At 43.1% G+C, this 17,218-nt stretch overlaps 1 protein-coding gene across 8 annotated transcripts in view; it reads left to right on the forward strand.

The window, feature by feature from the left end:
- The window catches only part of FHOD3 (formin homology 2 domain containing 3), a 1,290,292-nt gene that overhangs the window by 1,248,283 nt on the left and 24,791 nt on the right, over positions 1-17,218 (forward strand). For all 8 annotated transcript variants that reach the window (XM_029589835.1, XM_029589836.1, XM_029589837.1 and 5 more), the window contains one exon: positions 7,210-7,402. In XM_029589835.1, coding sequence (XP_029445695.1) covers positions 7,210-7,402 — 193 coding nt within the window. The remainder of the gene's footprint in view (positions 1-7,209; positions 7,403-17,218) is intronic.

Consider the following 17,218-nt stretch of genomic DNA (forward strand, 5'->3'; position numbering starts at 1 on the left):
AGCCACTAAAATAATCAGTGGTCTTTGTTCTAAAGCATATGGGAACAAAGTTAAAGATCTGAACAAGTTCACCCTAGAGGAAAGGCGAGATAGGGGGATATGATAGAGACATTTAAATATCGCAGAGATTTCCATGCACAAGAGGTGAGCCTCTTCAAACAGAAAGGAGGCTTTAAAACGAGGTTTCATGGGATGAGTGTGAAAGATGGTAGATTCAGGAGTAATCTAAGGGTGCATAGAATGCCCTCCCAGTTGAGATGGTGGAGACAAGAACAGTATCTGAATTCAAGAAAACATGGGACAAGTGCAGGGGATTTCTGAAGGAATGGTAGGGATTGTAGAGCTGAGCAGTTGGAGTGAATGGGCTGACTAGATGGGCCATATGGTCTTTTTCTGCTGTCATATTTTTGTATAAACGTTCTCTGGTTGAATTTTATAGAGCTTAAAAATACAATGAACCTGCTGCTGACCTACAACTAGGCAATAAAATAATTCAGTGGTGCATGACATGATCTTGCTTGACTGCATTAATAGTGCATTGAGTAATATGTGACTAGAATACTGAGAGACTTAGTTTTAGTAATATTGGACCAAAGATTGAAGGAATTCAAATGTACATAATTTGTCGATCCTAGCAGTATAAACTGTAAACCAGGTGACTGCCGAGGAGGACATACTGGATAAACATGAGGGCAGTTAACATAGCGAGAGCTGATTTTAAAGAATGAGTTTGCAAATATAGAGGGCAGCTTTGAATAGCCTGCGGTGTTATTTATTTCATTTCTTTTACTTTATTTTTTTATTTGTTCATTTATTTCCTCCTTTCAGGCACTTCGAGGTGGATTACATTCAGGTTTTTGATTCCCAAGAGCACTTGTAGCACGAGTGCATTGCCGCAATTGTAAAAGTACATGATAAACGCAGTTGCTGATTTTGTTATTGCTATTTGTGCGGGTGGCTGGGGGAAGGGGGCTGCGAATTACTTTAGAATATGACAACATTTTGTCGTGCTACCTCCCCAACATATAGCCCCCCCCCCCCACCCCCCCAACGGGAGAAATGACACTTTTCAGCCTGTTTCAAAGCCAGGGGGCTATAGAAGGCTGGGCATGCTTTTAGCCAGGCAAAGGATGGCAATTTCCAGCCAAGCCATATTACCTGGGTAAATAGCGTTAACAACTGACCTCCCCTGGAGCACCTGCAGGCCAATGCAATATCCGCGCGTCTGCCTCCACCTCTCCCAGGCGTGCGATGCAGTAGGGAAATGAGCCGCTGCGTTAAAAAGGAGGTGCTAGGGGAAATTGTGTGTCCCTAGCACCCTCTTGGCATCGGGCGCCCAGGGGAAGTGGCTGTGTGTGAGTTAGGAAAACGGACACTCAGTTTTGTGAGCGTCTCTTTTTCTAACCCATGCATAGCCACAGGTTAGGAAAACGGACGCTGTTAATTTGAGCATCTGTTTTCCTAATCTGACCGCTTTCAAGACATCTTTCTTTAAATGTTTTCTTTCACGTTGCTACTTTTTCTGGTTCCTCTGACTTAATATCACCACGATATTAAGTCGGAGGAACCACAGAATAGCAGTATTTTCTGCTTTTTAATTTAACTTTTGGTGCTCCTCAAAACAACATCAGCTCCTCTGTTTTCCTTAGACCGCTCAAATTTCTTTCTCAATCCTGGAGCATTACCTCTTACATTTCTTCGTGCAGACCAGAGATATATACTTAAGTTATCATTGTTATAATATTATGGGAAAATCTGCATTTATTTCTTTGTTTTCTTCTATGTAAGATTGTCAAAATCAGCATAAATAAAAAATTTAAAAAAAAAAACCAAAAAAACAACATCAGCTCCTGAGCTGGCATTAATTTTTGAGGATTAAAATGGGCGCGTTGGGCGCACAGTTATTTTTTACATTGGGATAACTGTTTTAATGTAACTTCTCATTTCTACTTATACGTTAATTGGTTTCCCCATGTTTTAATGTAAACCGGTACGATAAGACCTGGTCTTGAGTGTCGGTATAGTAAAAGAAGTTAAATAAATAAATAAAATAAAAAATAGCTAATAGCCTCATCAGCATGGCATTTACATGTGATGAGCACTATTAGCTATGCCCTGGTTTGGATGCACATTTTGGATGCGCTGATCCCCTTATTTCATCAGGGGTTATGGACGTGCCTCCAAAACACGCAAACAACCATGGGTTAACCTGTGCACTAGTCTGCGGGCATGGTATTACATCAGCGGGATGGAGTCTAAGAGGTCAACATACTAACCTATGGAGAGTTCCATGAGAAAGGTCCAATATAGTGGAATATTTTTCTTGCAATACCAAGCCATTTTATGATATAGAAATCTCTTTTTCATTCATTTTTTTTGCAAAAAAGTTAATGCAAAATTATGGACTTTATGATAAAAAAGTAAGCTGCGCCTCCATGAGACATAATTGAGTTTCACGTACAAGTTGTGCCTCATTAAAATTTGCAAAATAAATTTTGAGCTGATTTGCTTGATTCTTCAGCTCAATACTATGTTTGCATAAATTTTGTATTGCAGTACATATTAGCTAACTTACACATGATAAATGCCAAATAATGTGCAGTGTTTCTCTCGCAAACATAATTATGCATGTTGTTTGCACTATTTTTGCACTTTATTGCATTTGTAAATTGTAGCCTGGCTTAGTACATTCATCTTGAAGTGTTCTCATAAATTTGCAGAAATGTTCTCTTCTCTGTTTGCACTGGGGCTTCAGTGGTGTCAGGTCCTAATATCTGAGACATTATTTTGGAAAATGAATAATATGATATAGTAATCACTATATTACACTATTAAATTATATGTGAGATCTTCTTGATCATGGTTGCCAGTACAATTCTATAAATAGACAGATTAATTGGCATGCTAGTGCTTCCAGCAGAGATAGACTGTTCTACCACATGTTACTCGACTGTAAGAGAAGAAAGAGCGACATAGATCACCTTCTATAGATCACTTTCTTCTTGTCTTGCTCTCTAAATATACATAGGAGGAGATAGCTGGCTAGATAAGCAGAGTTGAAAATCATTTTCCACAGATCTGGGGTAGGGAGGAGATATGCATACCTCCCCCTGCTTCTGGGAAGTGGGGGGAGAGGGGAGGGGTCAGATAGCCTATGGGTGGTGAGGGTTGAAAAGGTGTGCAGGTGAAGGGTGGGGGAAGATTGATCTTTCATCGGGGATCAGGCTAGGTGGGTGGGAAAGGGATGTGGTTTGGGGAGAGGGGAGAAGATTTTTTTTCAGATGTCATCCTATTCAATATTTATCTTGCACCTCTCTGTAAACTTCTTGCTGCTCTTGGTCTCTCATACCGGCTTTACGCTGATTAAATTGAGTTCTTTTTTCCAACATACTAAACTTGGCATTTAACATCCCATTTCATCTCTCTTTGCTTATCCTCTTATCAACAAATGACTGTCTCACAAAAAGCTCTGTCTGAACCCGTTAAAAACAGAAATAATAAATCTTGGTAATCCATCTTTTTCTGATCCACCAACAACTTCAGAATACTACACTCCAAATCTCACAATCTATCCATATTCTTGAAATTATCTTTGATCCCAAATTAGAAAAGGAAATGCATATTAAATCAGTACTTCAGACACCATACTACAAGCTCCATCTTCTTAGTTACATTAAGCCCTTACTTGAACATTCAGCTTTATTTCAATCCCTGATTCTTACTAATATTGACTATTGTAACTCTCTATGGGGTAGATTTTACAAACGTACGCACACGCGTACTTTTGTTCGCGCACCAGGCACAAACAAGAGTACGCGGGATTTTAATAGATACGCGCCGAGCCACGCAGCCGGCCTCCATTCCCTCCCGCCTCCTCCCACCTTCCCCTACCTAACCCACCCCCCCAGCCCTATCTAAAATCCCCCTGCGCAATTCCCTGGCCCGGGAGCAGTTTCGGAGGCCTCGACCACGCCCCCAAAACACCCCTGGGCCGGAACCACACCCATGGCCCCGCCCTGGGTGATGCGCCGCCACGACACGCCCCCCCTAGCAAAGCCCCGGGACTTACGCGCATCCCGGGGTTTGCGCACGCCGCCGAGCCTATTCAATATAGGCTTGGCGCGCGCAGGGGGAGGTTGGGGCAGGTTTTTGGGGGGTACGTGCGTATCTTACGCGCGTACCCCTTTGAAAATCTACCCCTATATGTCTTTCTTCCTCAATCTACAATTAGATCCCTCCAACTTGTGCAAAACTCAGCTGCTCATCTACTCACTAATACTAGACTACATGATCATATCACTGGTGTTCTCCATTCCCTCCACTGGCTATCCATACATTGGAGGATAATATATAAAACACTTTCCACAATATGCAATCTAATCCACAATGTCAACAGTCTATGACTGTGTGCAATACACGTCTATGTTTTGTTGATTTATATATTTATCTCTCTCTAATTGTTTCTTAGTTTAAACTCTGTACTGTCTTCCATTGCCCAGGTTTTACGCTCCCTGTTTAATGTAACTTTACTTTCTACCTTGATGTTAATTGGTTTCCCCTCAGTTACATTGTAAACCGGTACGATAAGACCTAGTCTTGAGCATCGGTATAGTAAAAGAAATTAAATAAATAAATAAATAAATGTTCTTACATGAAATCTTAAATCACAAAACCAATTTCTGCTCAAAATACCCATGCCGAAATCAATCAGACTCTCAGCAACTCATAAGCATGCTTTTTCCTTCGCTGGCCTCATAATATGGAACTCTATACCACTCCATATAATATCTATACCTGGTGTTTTTTTGAAGCTTTGAAATACCATCTATTCAGTTAGGCATATTAAGACCTTAACAGACTATAAATACTTTTCTCTTCCACGTCAACAGTCCAATTTTCTTTAAACTATTTAGGTTTTTCCTTTCAAATCTATTATTGTATGACAGTTTGTTTTCCTTTATGCTTTATTTTTACTATTATATTATTTATTACCCTATTGTGATTAATTTTATTATGAATGTTTTATTATATATGTTTCTATTGAAACCTGCCCTGTACTTCAGAGGGTGTAGGCAATAAGTCCTTTTAAAATAAATAAATAAATATCAAAGTTCAGATAGATGGAAGAGAGTGATAACCCATGTAGCCTTAGCCAGATATATTATATCTAGCTAGGTTTGGGCTAAATTAATGTATACTTAGCTGGTTATAACATAGTTCATAAAGTTGTATGCTTCCCACGCTATTGAAAATTGTCCCCTATTTGTGCAAACAATGCTAAAATTCATCCAGGATGGAACTGCAGCTGAAATAATATGCAGAGATCTTTACCGTATGTCTTTCTCACATACAAATATAAGCATAGTTTTAAAACATATCCAAAAATAAACTAGTTAATGTAGATGTTGCATTTTCTTGCTTCCAGCTGAGGTAGTTTGTTAGTCTTCAGTCTTCTTATTCAGGCTGCTGTGAGCAACCTGATGACGCCTCTGAAGGCTTATAATTCAACAAAGCCCAATGCATTTTTATCCAGAATGAAACAGTGTAGCTGCTAAGTTAATGCTCTAAATTTTTCTTCTAAGAACACCACTAAGGCTAAATCAAATGTTCAGGAGAGAATCAAATATTCAGAAGTTCTCATGAATGGGTTCCTAAAGTACAGGATATTTTTCTCTAGTGGGATATTTTTGCATAACTTGTTTATGCATTTGCATTCTGTTTTTCATTGGAATGGGTTCCAACAATATTTATAACAGATAGTCACAAAGAGTCAATATTCAGTGCCACTTAGGCCTGGATTTATCAAAATGCGATAAGTATCGCATGCAATAGCAAAAGGGGTGTGTTTTATGCTAATTACCTATGGGGGACCATTATTGAGAGAGAGAGAGAGAAACTAGCCATAGTGTCTGTGCCCTAGATTAGGTATTTGTATCCCTATGATAGGCCCACCTAGTAACTCGAAGTGAGGTTTAGGTATTAGTGTAGGGGTTAGGGGCCACTTTGACATTCAATGTGAGACGTACGAACAGAACAGTGGTCTCTTGTGAAGATTTGATGGCCTTCGGAGTGAGGAAACTCACCCGAAGATGAGATTTGGGCAATGTTCTCTCTAACTAGTTTGATGGACTCTCTACCTGGGTAACATCAAGCTAGGTGGAGAGAACATTGCCCAAATCTCATCTTCGAGTGAGTTTCCTCACTCCGAAGGCCATCAAATCTTTACAAGAGACCACTGTTCTGTTCTTACGTCTCACATTGAATGTCAAAGTGGCCCCTAACCCCCTACACTAATACCTAAACCTCACCTCGAGTTACTAGCTGGGCCTCCCATAGAGATATGAATAACTCTCTCTCTCTCTCTCTCTCTCTCTCTCACTCTCACTCTCACTCTCTCCAGGAGCTTTACATCCACTCAAACAGGCCATTCAGGAGACATCACACAATGTGATACAAACATACTACCCAGTAACACAAGCTATCGCACAGCTTAATGCTATTGAAAGAGGTGTAGTTAAAATCTGCATTAAGTCTGTGCGATAGCATTTCACAAGCCCACCCCTAACTCCTCCTCTTTTTCAAATTTGCATCGCACCATACGATATGGTGCTATCACATGCATTAAAGACGTTTTTGCATGCGGAAAGGGCCTATTGCATGTGTTAATGGGGCTTTTCGCATGCGATAAGCCCTTAACGCATGCGAAAACGCCTTAGCGCATTTTCATAAATGACCCCCTTAGCTAGATAAGTAAGGACTTATCTGACTAAGTGGCAGTGGCTGAATATCTGGCTGTGTTTAGTGGCCACCATTTATCCAGTCGGTAAGTATTTATCTGGCTAAGTGGTGAGCAGGAGATGGGTATTTTGGGGAGGACTTACTTATCCAGTTAATTTAGCCGGATAAGTGCTGTTATTCGAACTTTTCCGGTTAAGTTAACCAAGTAAGCTAGACTTGCTCAATAGCAGATCTAAAGTTATCAAGATAAGACTTATCCAGCTAATCTGCGACTTTTTCAGGGATATTCAGCAGCATAGCCATGCTGCTGAATATCCCTTGTAAGTTAACCGATTAAGTATTTTCTAGCTAATTTACCTAAACATTGATCATTCAATATCAACCTCAAAATTGCCATCTACGCTATGAAGGAAATGGTTATAAGTATTTTTTTCCTTTGTTATTACAATTACATTTTTTTTGTTTTTCCAGGTTCCACTCCTTCTTGTTATTTATGGGTCATCCTCTTTATACGATTCGAGATGTGAATATCAACAAATTCTGTAAAATTATCAGTGAATTTGCTCTGGAGTATCGTACTACCAGAGAACGGGTGCTGCAACAGAAACAGAAACGGGCTAACCACAGGGAGAGGAACAAGACCAGGGGCAAAATGATCACAGACGTAAGTGCTTGGTGAAATGCCATTACAGAGTGGCATAACTGGGGTACTGGGTGCAGAAGAGAAAATAGTGTGATGTGCAAAATGTTGAGCTTTAGATTCTGAAGGTACATTCAATTATCTTGATTCAAGTTTAGGAACTGTCATTGTAAATCTTGTCTTTAAACCAACGTATTGATAATGCAGTAAAGATAAGCCCCTTTAATCCACATACCTAAACTCAAACACAGCTTGAGTAAAAAGTGAAATGATATCTGAGCTGTTGGTGTAGTGAGGGATTATTAACTCCAGTCTTAAAGAGCAAGAAAGGGTCTGGTTATCAGAATGTCCACCATGAATATTCATTGGATAAATTGAGTCCAACCAGGTTAATTTGCATATATTGGTTACTCTGAAAATCAGACCAAGGACTAGACCTGAAAACTCTTGGTGTAATGCTTAATGACCATTGGACCAGCTCATAAAACCACTTATTCACCTGGTGAGACTTGAACCTAGTATAGCATGGATGATGCAGGTTGGGACTGACATGATTGACAGTTTTAAGAAGAAGTTTTCTCGGTGAGAGCTTTCTTGTTGCCATGTCCTAGCCCAGGGATGGGGAACCTCTGGTCCTCAAGGGCAGCACACCAGTTGGGCTTTCAGGATATCCCCAATGAATATGCATGCCTCCAACAAATCTATCTCCTGCATATTCATTGGGGATATCCTGAAAATCCAACCGTTGTATGGCCTTCAGGGACTGGACGTTCCTCACTCATGTCTAATCTAGCCAGTGCTATTGCCAGTCTTGCTTTGTTTAAGCCAGTGCTTCTCAACCCAGTCCTCGGGGCACACCTTGCCAGTCAAGTTTTCAGGATATATGAATATGCATGAGATAGATTTGCATGCACTATTTCCATTGTATGCAAATCTATCTCATGCATATTCATTGTGGGTATCCTGAAAACCTAACTGGTTAGGTGTGCCCCAAGGAATGGATAGAGAAGCACTGGTTTAAGCAGTGGAAATCCTTAATTCATTTCAAGCCATTGCATTTAGAACTTGGGCTGTTCAAATATATACGTCTGAGTTTAGGTGAGCAGCAAGAATGCATATTTAACACAAATAAGGACATTGAAAAGGATAAGAAGATACATACTAACTCCAAACTGCCACAATAATAATCTGAAATAAAATAAGTTATTAAATTTGAATTTTGCTTTACTATACTGATATCATTCTCATCTATTCAAAGAAAACTCAGGAAGTGCCAGCAGTTCCTTACCTTTCCAGCTGCCCTAGAAATCAAATCTGGAGTCTAAATTAGATATGAGTAGTTTGTCACTCCTAAGTCTACTTTTGTTCTGTCTTTGGTGCAATAAGGCTGGAAATCAGCTGCATTTTACTTTCCAACAACCAAAGCAAATTAAGTTAAGGAAAATGAATGTATCTGACCGAGAGGAAGGATTGTATTTAAGTCCATTGATTACAGTATCTTTGTAGCAAGATTTTTGATTAAATCCCATGAAATTCAGAATGACTGTGCGCTTCAGTCAGAAACAACAAGATCCAACATAGCTCGGAAAGTTCATAATTCAAGGAAGCATTTGTCAGGGATAAAGTTACAGCCCTCTGGGATATTTTCATCTGAAGTGGACAGAGTGTCAGTCCCAGTAATATGGAATGGGAAAGCAGTGGCTGCTGAGTAGAGAGGCATACAGCGCAAAAAAGGGCAATAGACAAAGACTGAACAGAATAAATGAACTCATAAATGTAACCAGAACATGCCCTGAAAAAAAATGTAGTGTGTATATATATATACTACATGTATAATGCTAACAAGGTTTAAACCACTCTAAATAATGGCTAAGAGGTATCCACCATTCCAAATTGTTACTGAGCATCATGAGAGCATGCATGAAAAATCCATGAACGCAAGGGCAGTATTTCAGCAAGCACTAATTTGTCAAGGCAGCTTTAATCGGCAACAGCTGATGAAATATTGTACAGCGTAGGCCCAGTAGCTGTTTGTTCCCTCTGCAGCCGCCTTTTCCAAGCAAGACTCCTCATCCACTGCCTCCCCTGCAGTCTTATTATGCGGGCAGAAGTCAGGTGAATTCTGACAGACTGCCCATCCCCTCACTCTCAGCTGAGCCAGCTCTGGGAGCCAGGATGCATCATAGCAGCAGGGTCTGGGTTTCAAGCTCTTCCTGTTCAGGCAGCCACAGCAATAGCCTGTCCCCTAGTGAATATGAGGCAGAGAGGCAAGAGGTTGTGCACATGGGTAGCTTTGAGGCAGATTAACTTAAATAGCTGGCACACTGCAATGTAATTCTGTGACTGGGAGCAGAAGCATCGGGCAAATAAGACTCAGTTAAAAGTTAAACCTAATTACTTTATCAGATTACCAGGAAGCCCATTTGCTTAAGCATAAGTCTTTTAAATATTCATAGCAAAGTTTCTTGGCTTATGGAAATGAATAAAAGTCTTTTAACAGTGACTGATTATATCACAGTATGTGTGAGATGCATTGTCAATTTTATTTGGTTAAACTTACATTAATAAGGTTTAAAGGAAGAGGAAGAGATCACCATGTCAGTGGGTTAAAAATAAAATTAGCTGAAAAAAACCCCACAGACTAGTCAGGTAGAAATAATACTTTTGTCTTTGTCTCAGAAATGGATCTTAATTGTCCTGAAAGCTTGCATCTTGAAACATGCCTTTGCCTCAGGAAGCTATGACTGCTACCTGCCTATCTTATAGGCTCCCTTTCTACTAATTTTGAAGAGTGAAGGTTAAAATTATTTTAGATTTATAACAAAATCTGTGGGAGTTGGGTTGTATAAGATATTATAAAAGCAAAATACACTCCAGGGAGGGCATGGAATGATTTCAGTGCATTTCCTTGGCGCTGAAGGGTTCTCACTTGGCCTCCTGCTGTGCAACATCCCCTGGAGCATGTGCTAAAATCCTTGCATGCGCACTATGCCTACCGTTCTGTCCCTGTTAGCTGGACAGACGGGAAGCACATAACTGTGAAGCTTTCGTTAAAATACTTGAATGCAGCACTGTAAGTCAGTGGGGATTACAGAACAGCTATTTCACCCCATTTCTGAAGTTTTATGTTGTATTTCCTATGTAGCAAATACAACATTAAGAAAAAAATGTCCATCTCCCCCTCCCCCCCCCTCCCCCCCCCAGCCACATAAAGCACGTCCCCCTTGCAGGCCGTTGCATGTGCTGTAGAATTCAGTACCAGACGGAAAATTTGAGAAAAGCCCTGGGATTTCATTCAAAAGTTCAGGTTGACTCAAAGTCAGGCTTCCATACAAGAATAGAGAAATGCACATTTCCATATGCTCGGAGGTATTACGAGACAGACTTTAAACCATGGATTACAGGCATTCTTTGGAAAATATGCAGCTGTACATACTTATTATACACACTTTCCCTAGTTTTCCTTAAGCAGATTTTAAGTTGTTTGCCTTCTGGTGATTTCCCCTTTTATCTGCATCCTTGGTGTACTTTTAGATCCCCCATTTTTTGTTGTTGGTGATGTTGAGTGAGAGGAGGGGTTTGCCTGATTCATGCTTTGGCTTTGAGACCCTATGTACTAATCATTTTTCCTAGAGGCATACAATGAGAAAAAACTTTTATTTTACTTGGTAGGATTTATTATCTGCCTTTTTGAGTGATTGCTTACCCAAAGCAGGATACAGTAGCTTGGCAATTTTTTTAACTAATTAATTTATTTATATTCCACTTCTCAGCGCTTCAGAGTGGATTACAGTCAGGTACTGCAGGTATTTCCCTATCCCCAGAGGGCTCACAGTCTTAAGGGCTTGAGTCAGCAAGGTATTTTCCCATAGACATAGAATTGGAGAAAAACCTTAGTGAAGCAGGCAGTAAGTTTGTAGGGTAAAGTGACTTGCCCAAGGTCACAAGGAGTAGCAGTGGGATTTGAACCCTCATCTCCCTAGTTCACAGCCTACTGCTCAAACCACTTCTCCACTCTGACCCAGGAGTTACATTTTCTACAGTAAAAAAAAAATGTGGACAATATTAGCGCACTTTCTTGCATTGCAGCTAGCAAGCTTAATGTCCCCATCCCATCCCTCAGATACTGTGCAGAGGTTATTGGTTCCCCAGTTGCAAACATTCCTGAAGGATTCTAGATATTCTTAGTGTGTGCACTCCTGGAGCACTTACAGTGTGCACAAAGGAGCGCAAGACCCACCCATGGCGTGACTCTTGAGGAGTGGATTGGGCAGCTCTGGAGGATGTCCGCGGGCCAGGGGGCATGGTCAGAATAGCATTGGGGAATCATAGACCATGCAAAGCCCCTCAGGGAAGAACGTCTTTTCACAGCCTTCCTTAGAGTTTTACTCTCTCTCTCTCTCTCTCTGTAGCTCTTCTGCAGTCACATAAAATTCACTCTTCATTCCAAACTGTTGTTGAAAATAAAGTCTTTATTGCAAACAGGAAATAAATCAAAGTCCAACAGTACACTAGAGAATAGTGCACCACACTGTACACAAAGTCCAAAAATATAAAAACACAAATCTTTGTCTCTTCCACAAACGCTGGGATGATTTCTGAAATCAATGACACTTCCCACAAAGGGAAGCTCTTTGGGACAGGTACCCTACCACCCTGGGCCCTCCCTGTAACTTTTGGTCGATGAAATCTTTCTCTTTATTCTTCTATATCTCTCCCTGCTCTCCTACTAGAATCCCTGGCTGCTGGATTTAGTCATTCACACTCCTGGGGATTTTCCTGGGGCAAGTTGCCTCTCTCTTAAACCTCCCAAGATAATTCTCTCTGCTGCACTCTGTCTCTGGAGATATCCCTTTTTCTGGAGGGTCCTCAGATGCAGTTTCTGCACACAACTCTTCTGGATTCTATGGAGACCCAGGACGTCACCCCTCCTGGGCTCTGGAACTTTTCTCTCCTTTCAGGCACTCCTGCAGGCCCTGTCCCTGAGAAGGAAGAGACCCACCCACGTGTTCTCTGCAAGGAGACGTGCCTGCTCCCTCAGCCCTGTGCCAAGGCTGACTCTCACTCCCCCTGTGTCAGATGGACAGAGGAGTTTTATTAGATCCCAAACCCCTGCCAATGAGGAAGTGGCACATTAAACTAACACAACACACTGACCTCACATATGGGGAGGGACAGGGTCTGCTGAGACTTCTGCTGGCAGGATATCGTGTTGAGGCCATAATTGCCATTCCGCTAAAAGTTGAACTGCTAGCAAATGGCAGATTTTGGGCCCCTTACAAAAGTAAATAGAGGCTCAGAATCATCAATAGGTAAACAGAGTGCAATAAAATGCAGTAAACAGGCAAATAATTGCCTGGGTGTGCCTTTTAAGATTAAAAAGGGAGGGGAGGGGTGGGTTATAGTACCTAAATAGCATCTAAATGCTGCAGGAAGCCATGTATACATCTAGGGGCCAATGTAATAACGTGAGCTCACCTTAGCACACATTTTTCTCCATAAAATTAACTCTGCTATTTAATAGAGGGTTTTGCACATAAAACAACATTTGCTAATAAATTGGACATAATCCTCACTAGGATTAGCACGTGCAAATGCAAATTTCATGGTAATAAGCTTGCAAACTGCAATGCAAGAAAATGTGCTAACTGTGCCCACATTTTTATAACCTGGGAAATGTAACTCCTGGATCAGAGCAGGTACTTGTCCAGCCTCTCTGAGCCGGGGAAAAGAGATCAGGGCAGACGTGCAGCAGCAGTTGCAGTTCTGGCTATGGATAGGTTTCTTGGTCTGGCTGTGGATCAGGGTTTAGCCCTGGTTACGGAGCGTGTGGACACATTTGGCAGCAGAAGACTGTCCCTCTGCCCCGGGTGCTGCTGATCAGTGTAAGGAAGCAGGAGAGCTCTGGCTGGAGTGAACCAGGATTACCGTTGGACGTCTCAAGCTCCAGGGGCCAAGTCCAGGCCTTACAGTTACTGTAGATCGGTGCAGAGAATGAACATTTCTTTTTTTACTTTTTATCCTTGTAAAGTATCCCTAGGTGCTAGGACTGGTAACAAGTGATCATCGCTTTTCTGATTTGTATTTTATGTTATTTTTTTTTTAATTCATATAGTAAAATCCTTAACTGGTTTTTTATTTAAAAGGTAGCTGGTCTAGAATCAAAACATTAGGCTCTCATGCAGAAGACTCCACCTGAAAGAGTCCTCCTTTTATATGATGGTGAGGATCGGAGGCCATTTTATTTAGCAAAAATTGCATACAAATGATCCATGTGTAAAAAAAAAAAAAGTGCACTTTTTATGTGTAGCCTGCTTTTCTTTACTCACAGGGAGTTTGCATGCATCTTGTGGGGCCGTAGGCTTCTAACTCCAGAATAAAGTAAAACCCTTCCTAATATTTTGCTCTGATTTTAGCATAGGTTTTATTGCATTGGCCCCCTCCTAATTAGTAAAGGAATAGGGGGATTAGAGTGCTGAATGACCCAGAGTCAGATTCTTATGGGATACACAGTTTTTGGCATAGCCCATTAAAGACCTAACACAAAAGTCATATTTCATGTGCTTCATGAATTGCAGGTAAGTCCTGGATTTGCAAAGCTCTTCCAGGAGAAAGTTCCAGAGATTGGGAGCTGTTCCTGAGAAGGCCCGTTGCCAGGGATCAGACCTTTTAATGTCTTTAATCAATGGCATAATTATGGAGATTCCTTGGGAGAATGTTAAGGGCATGGCCAGTGTATAGTGAGGTAACCCATCCCTCAGATACTGTGCAGAAGTTATTGGTTCCCCAGTTGCAAACATTCCTGAAGGATTCTAGATATTCTTAGTGTGTGCACTCCTGGAGCACTTACAGTGTGCACAAAGGAGCGCAAGACCCACCCATGGCGTGACTCTTGAGGAGTGGATTGGGCAGCTCTGGAGGATCCGCGGGCCAGGGGGCATGGTCAGAATAGCCTGGTCTCAGTCAATGCTGTTTCGGTTCCCAACAATGCAGGCAAGGTGGGGAGGAGCCCTCGGGGAGAAGGGAGCCAACTCAACTCACCTCCCTACATGTGCTTTGTGTGGCTGGATAGTACATGATGGCCTAGGTTAGAATATTGAAGCCTACGGAGAATTTATTAACAGAGCAAAAGGATAAGGTGCAAGTGCATTTACTAGGGATATGAATCGGGCTTCGGACGATTGAAAATATCGTCGATATTTTCAAAATCGTCAGAAATCGGGGGCTCTCCCAAAACAATAGGAAAACCCCACGATATTGATCGTGGGGCTTCCCTTATCATTTTGGGGGAGGGCGGGAAAAACGGCACACAAAAATAACCCCTAAACCCACCCCGACCGTTTAAAAGTAACCCCTTAGCTTCTCCCACCCTCCCGACCCCCCCAAAACCTTTTTACAGGTACCTGGTGGTCCAGTGGGGGTCCCGGGAGCGATCTCCCGCTCCGGACCGTCCTCCGGCTACCGGGCCATCCTTTGCCCTTACCTTGTGACAGGGTATCCGTGCCATTGGCCGGATCCTGTCACATGGTAGGAGCACTGGATGCAGGAGTGTCACTCACGGACCCCGGCTGGACTTTTGGCAAGTCTTGTGGGGGTCAGGAGGCCCCCCCAAGCTGGCCAAAAGTCCCTGGGGGTCCAGCGGGGGTCCGGGAGCGATCTCCTGCACTCGTGCCGTCGGGTGCCAGGAACCAAAATGGCGCCGATAGCCTTGCCCTTACTATGTCACAGGGGCTACCGGTGCCATTGGTCAGCCCCTGTCACATGGTAGGAGCACAAGATGGTGCCGGCCATCCAGTGCTCCTACCATGTGATAGGATCCGGCCAATGGCACGGATACCCTGTCACAAGGTAAGGGCAAAGGACGGCCCGGTAGCCGGAGGATGGCCCAGAGCGGGAGATCGCTCCCGGGACCCCCACTGGACCATCAGGTACCTGTAAAAAGGTTTTTGGGGGGTCAGGAGGGTGGGGGAAGCTAAGGGGTTACTTTTAAAGAGTCGGGGTGGGTTTTTTGTTTATCGACTGGGCAGCCGATAAACAAAACGCGATCGGCCCGATGGGAAAAAACCCACATGTGAATCTGAACCGGAATCCGAACAGATTCCGGTTCCGATTCACATCTCTAGCATTTACTGTGATGTATCTGCTAAGAGCCCCCTCACAATGACTAGTAGCATTCCATGACTGCAGTAGCACTGACAAGGCCCTGCCTTTGACCAAAACATGTCCTTAAAAAGCAATGCTGGTGATTTCTAAAGAAGTTCTCCTTTGGTGTTTTAAAATAGATTATTTTGTTGTGCCTTCCTTCTATAAGACCCTAAAACCATGAAGTATGTTTATACAGCAAGCTCCGTGTTGTACAGGGCAGAGAGACACAGAGTCAGGATATTGGAATTCAATATGAAGTAGTAAAGAGGCACAACACAGAAGGAAGATTTCACAGGGATGTTTCTTAGGCCCTTTCCATTTTGACCATTTTTCTGCTAGATAAGCTAGACCAGGGATTCTCAACTTCAGTTCTCAAGGCATGCAAATGGGTCTGGTTTTCAAGATGTGCACATCTAGCTGATGAATATTTATTGTGAACATCCAGTAACCCAAACCTGTTTGCAGTTCTTAAGGCCTGGAGATAGACACAATACTTTGGGGCTTAGAGACAGAACTAAGATTTACAAGATTCTCTTATGCTGGTCTTCCAGAGCCTGGTTCTTCCTTAGTGCCTCGGAGGATAGGCCATTTGACTTCTTAGCTTTGTTATGTAGGAAGAGAGGTTGTCTGGACAATAACAGAATGGGTACGATTTACTTCACTTTCAGGAAAAAAAAAAGTTAAGGCATAGCTCCTTGGCCCCACCCTCCCTTAGAATCCCCAACAGAGACATTCAGTCTTTCCGACCTGTCTATCTGAACTGTTGAATAAGGATTATACATTATATATCCTGGGCTTTCAATGCTTTCCATCGCAAATTTGATTCAATGATTATACATGACCTTTGACCAATGTACTGTAACTATTAGTTTAAAACTTGTTTTCGGGCCGATACAGTAAGGAGCGGTAGGAAGAGCTGCGTTAGTGCCGGGCGCACCCACGTTAGCCGCACACACAGTCCGGCAAACCTACCGCTCGATACTGTATTTAAATAGCTTGCAAATGCAAGCTGCGTCCAAGAAGCGTCCATGAGATGTTAGGCCCGCGCAACCCATTTTACTGTATAGGCGCTTTATACAGCGCCTATGCAGTATCCTGGGTGCGTTGGTACCTGTCATTTCAAATGACATTTGAAATCCCTTCACGACCCGACACGCAAAGTTTAACTTACTTTTCCCGCAGCCCTCCCTCGGAAACGGACCGCAGCCCCCCTGCCTCCCGGGGGCAGCCAGCGGCAAAAGCGGCCCCCGCCGCCAGCGAAGACAGATGCCTGCACAGGCCCTCTGCCACGATCGCTCCCGGGCGGATTCCTTACCAAAGCACGGCCTTTCCTCCGAAGCTTCTCCGCCCTTCCGCCGTGACATCAATTCGGCCCCCAAGCCAGCAAAGCACACGAACGAGCGTGCGTGCGTGACGTCACGGCATACGCCCGTTCGTGCACTTTGCTGGCTTGGGGGCCCGAATTGATGTCACGGCAGAAGGGCGGAGAAGCTTCGGAGGAAAGGCCGTGCTTTGGTAAGGAATCCGCCCGGGAGCGATCGTGGCAGAGGGCCCGTGCAGGCATCCGTCTTCGGCGGCGGGGGCCGCTTTCGCCGCCGGCTGCCCCCGGGAGGCAGGGGGCAGCCCCCAGGAGGCAGGGGGAGCCGCGGTCCGTCTCCGGGGAAGGGCTGCGGGAAAAGTAAGTTAAACTTTGCG

This window comes from Rhinatrema bivittatum, chromosome 2 (assembly GCF_901001135.1).
Source record: "Rhinatrema bivittatum chromosome 2, aRhiBiv1.1, whole genome shotgun sequence".
NCBI classification, from domain to species: domain Eukaryota; kingdom Metazoa; phylum Chordata; class Amphibia; order Gymnophiona; family Rhinatrematidae; genus Rhinatrema; species Rhinatrema bivittatum.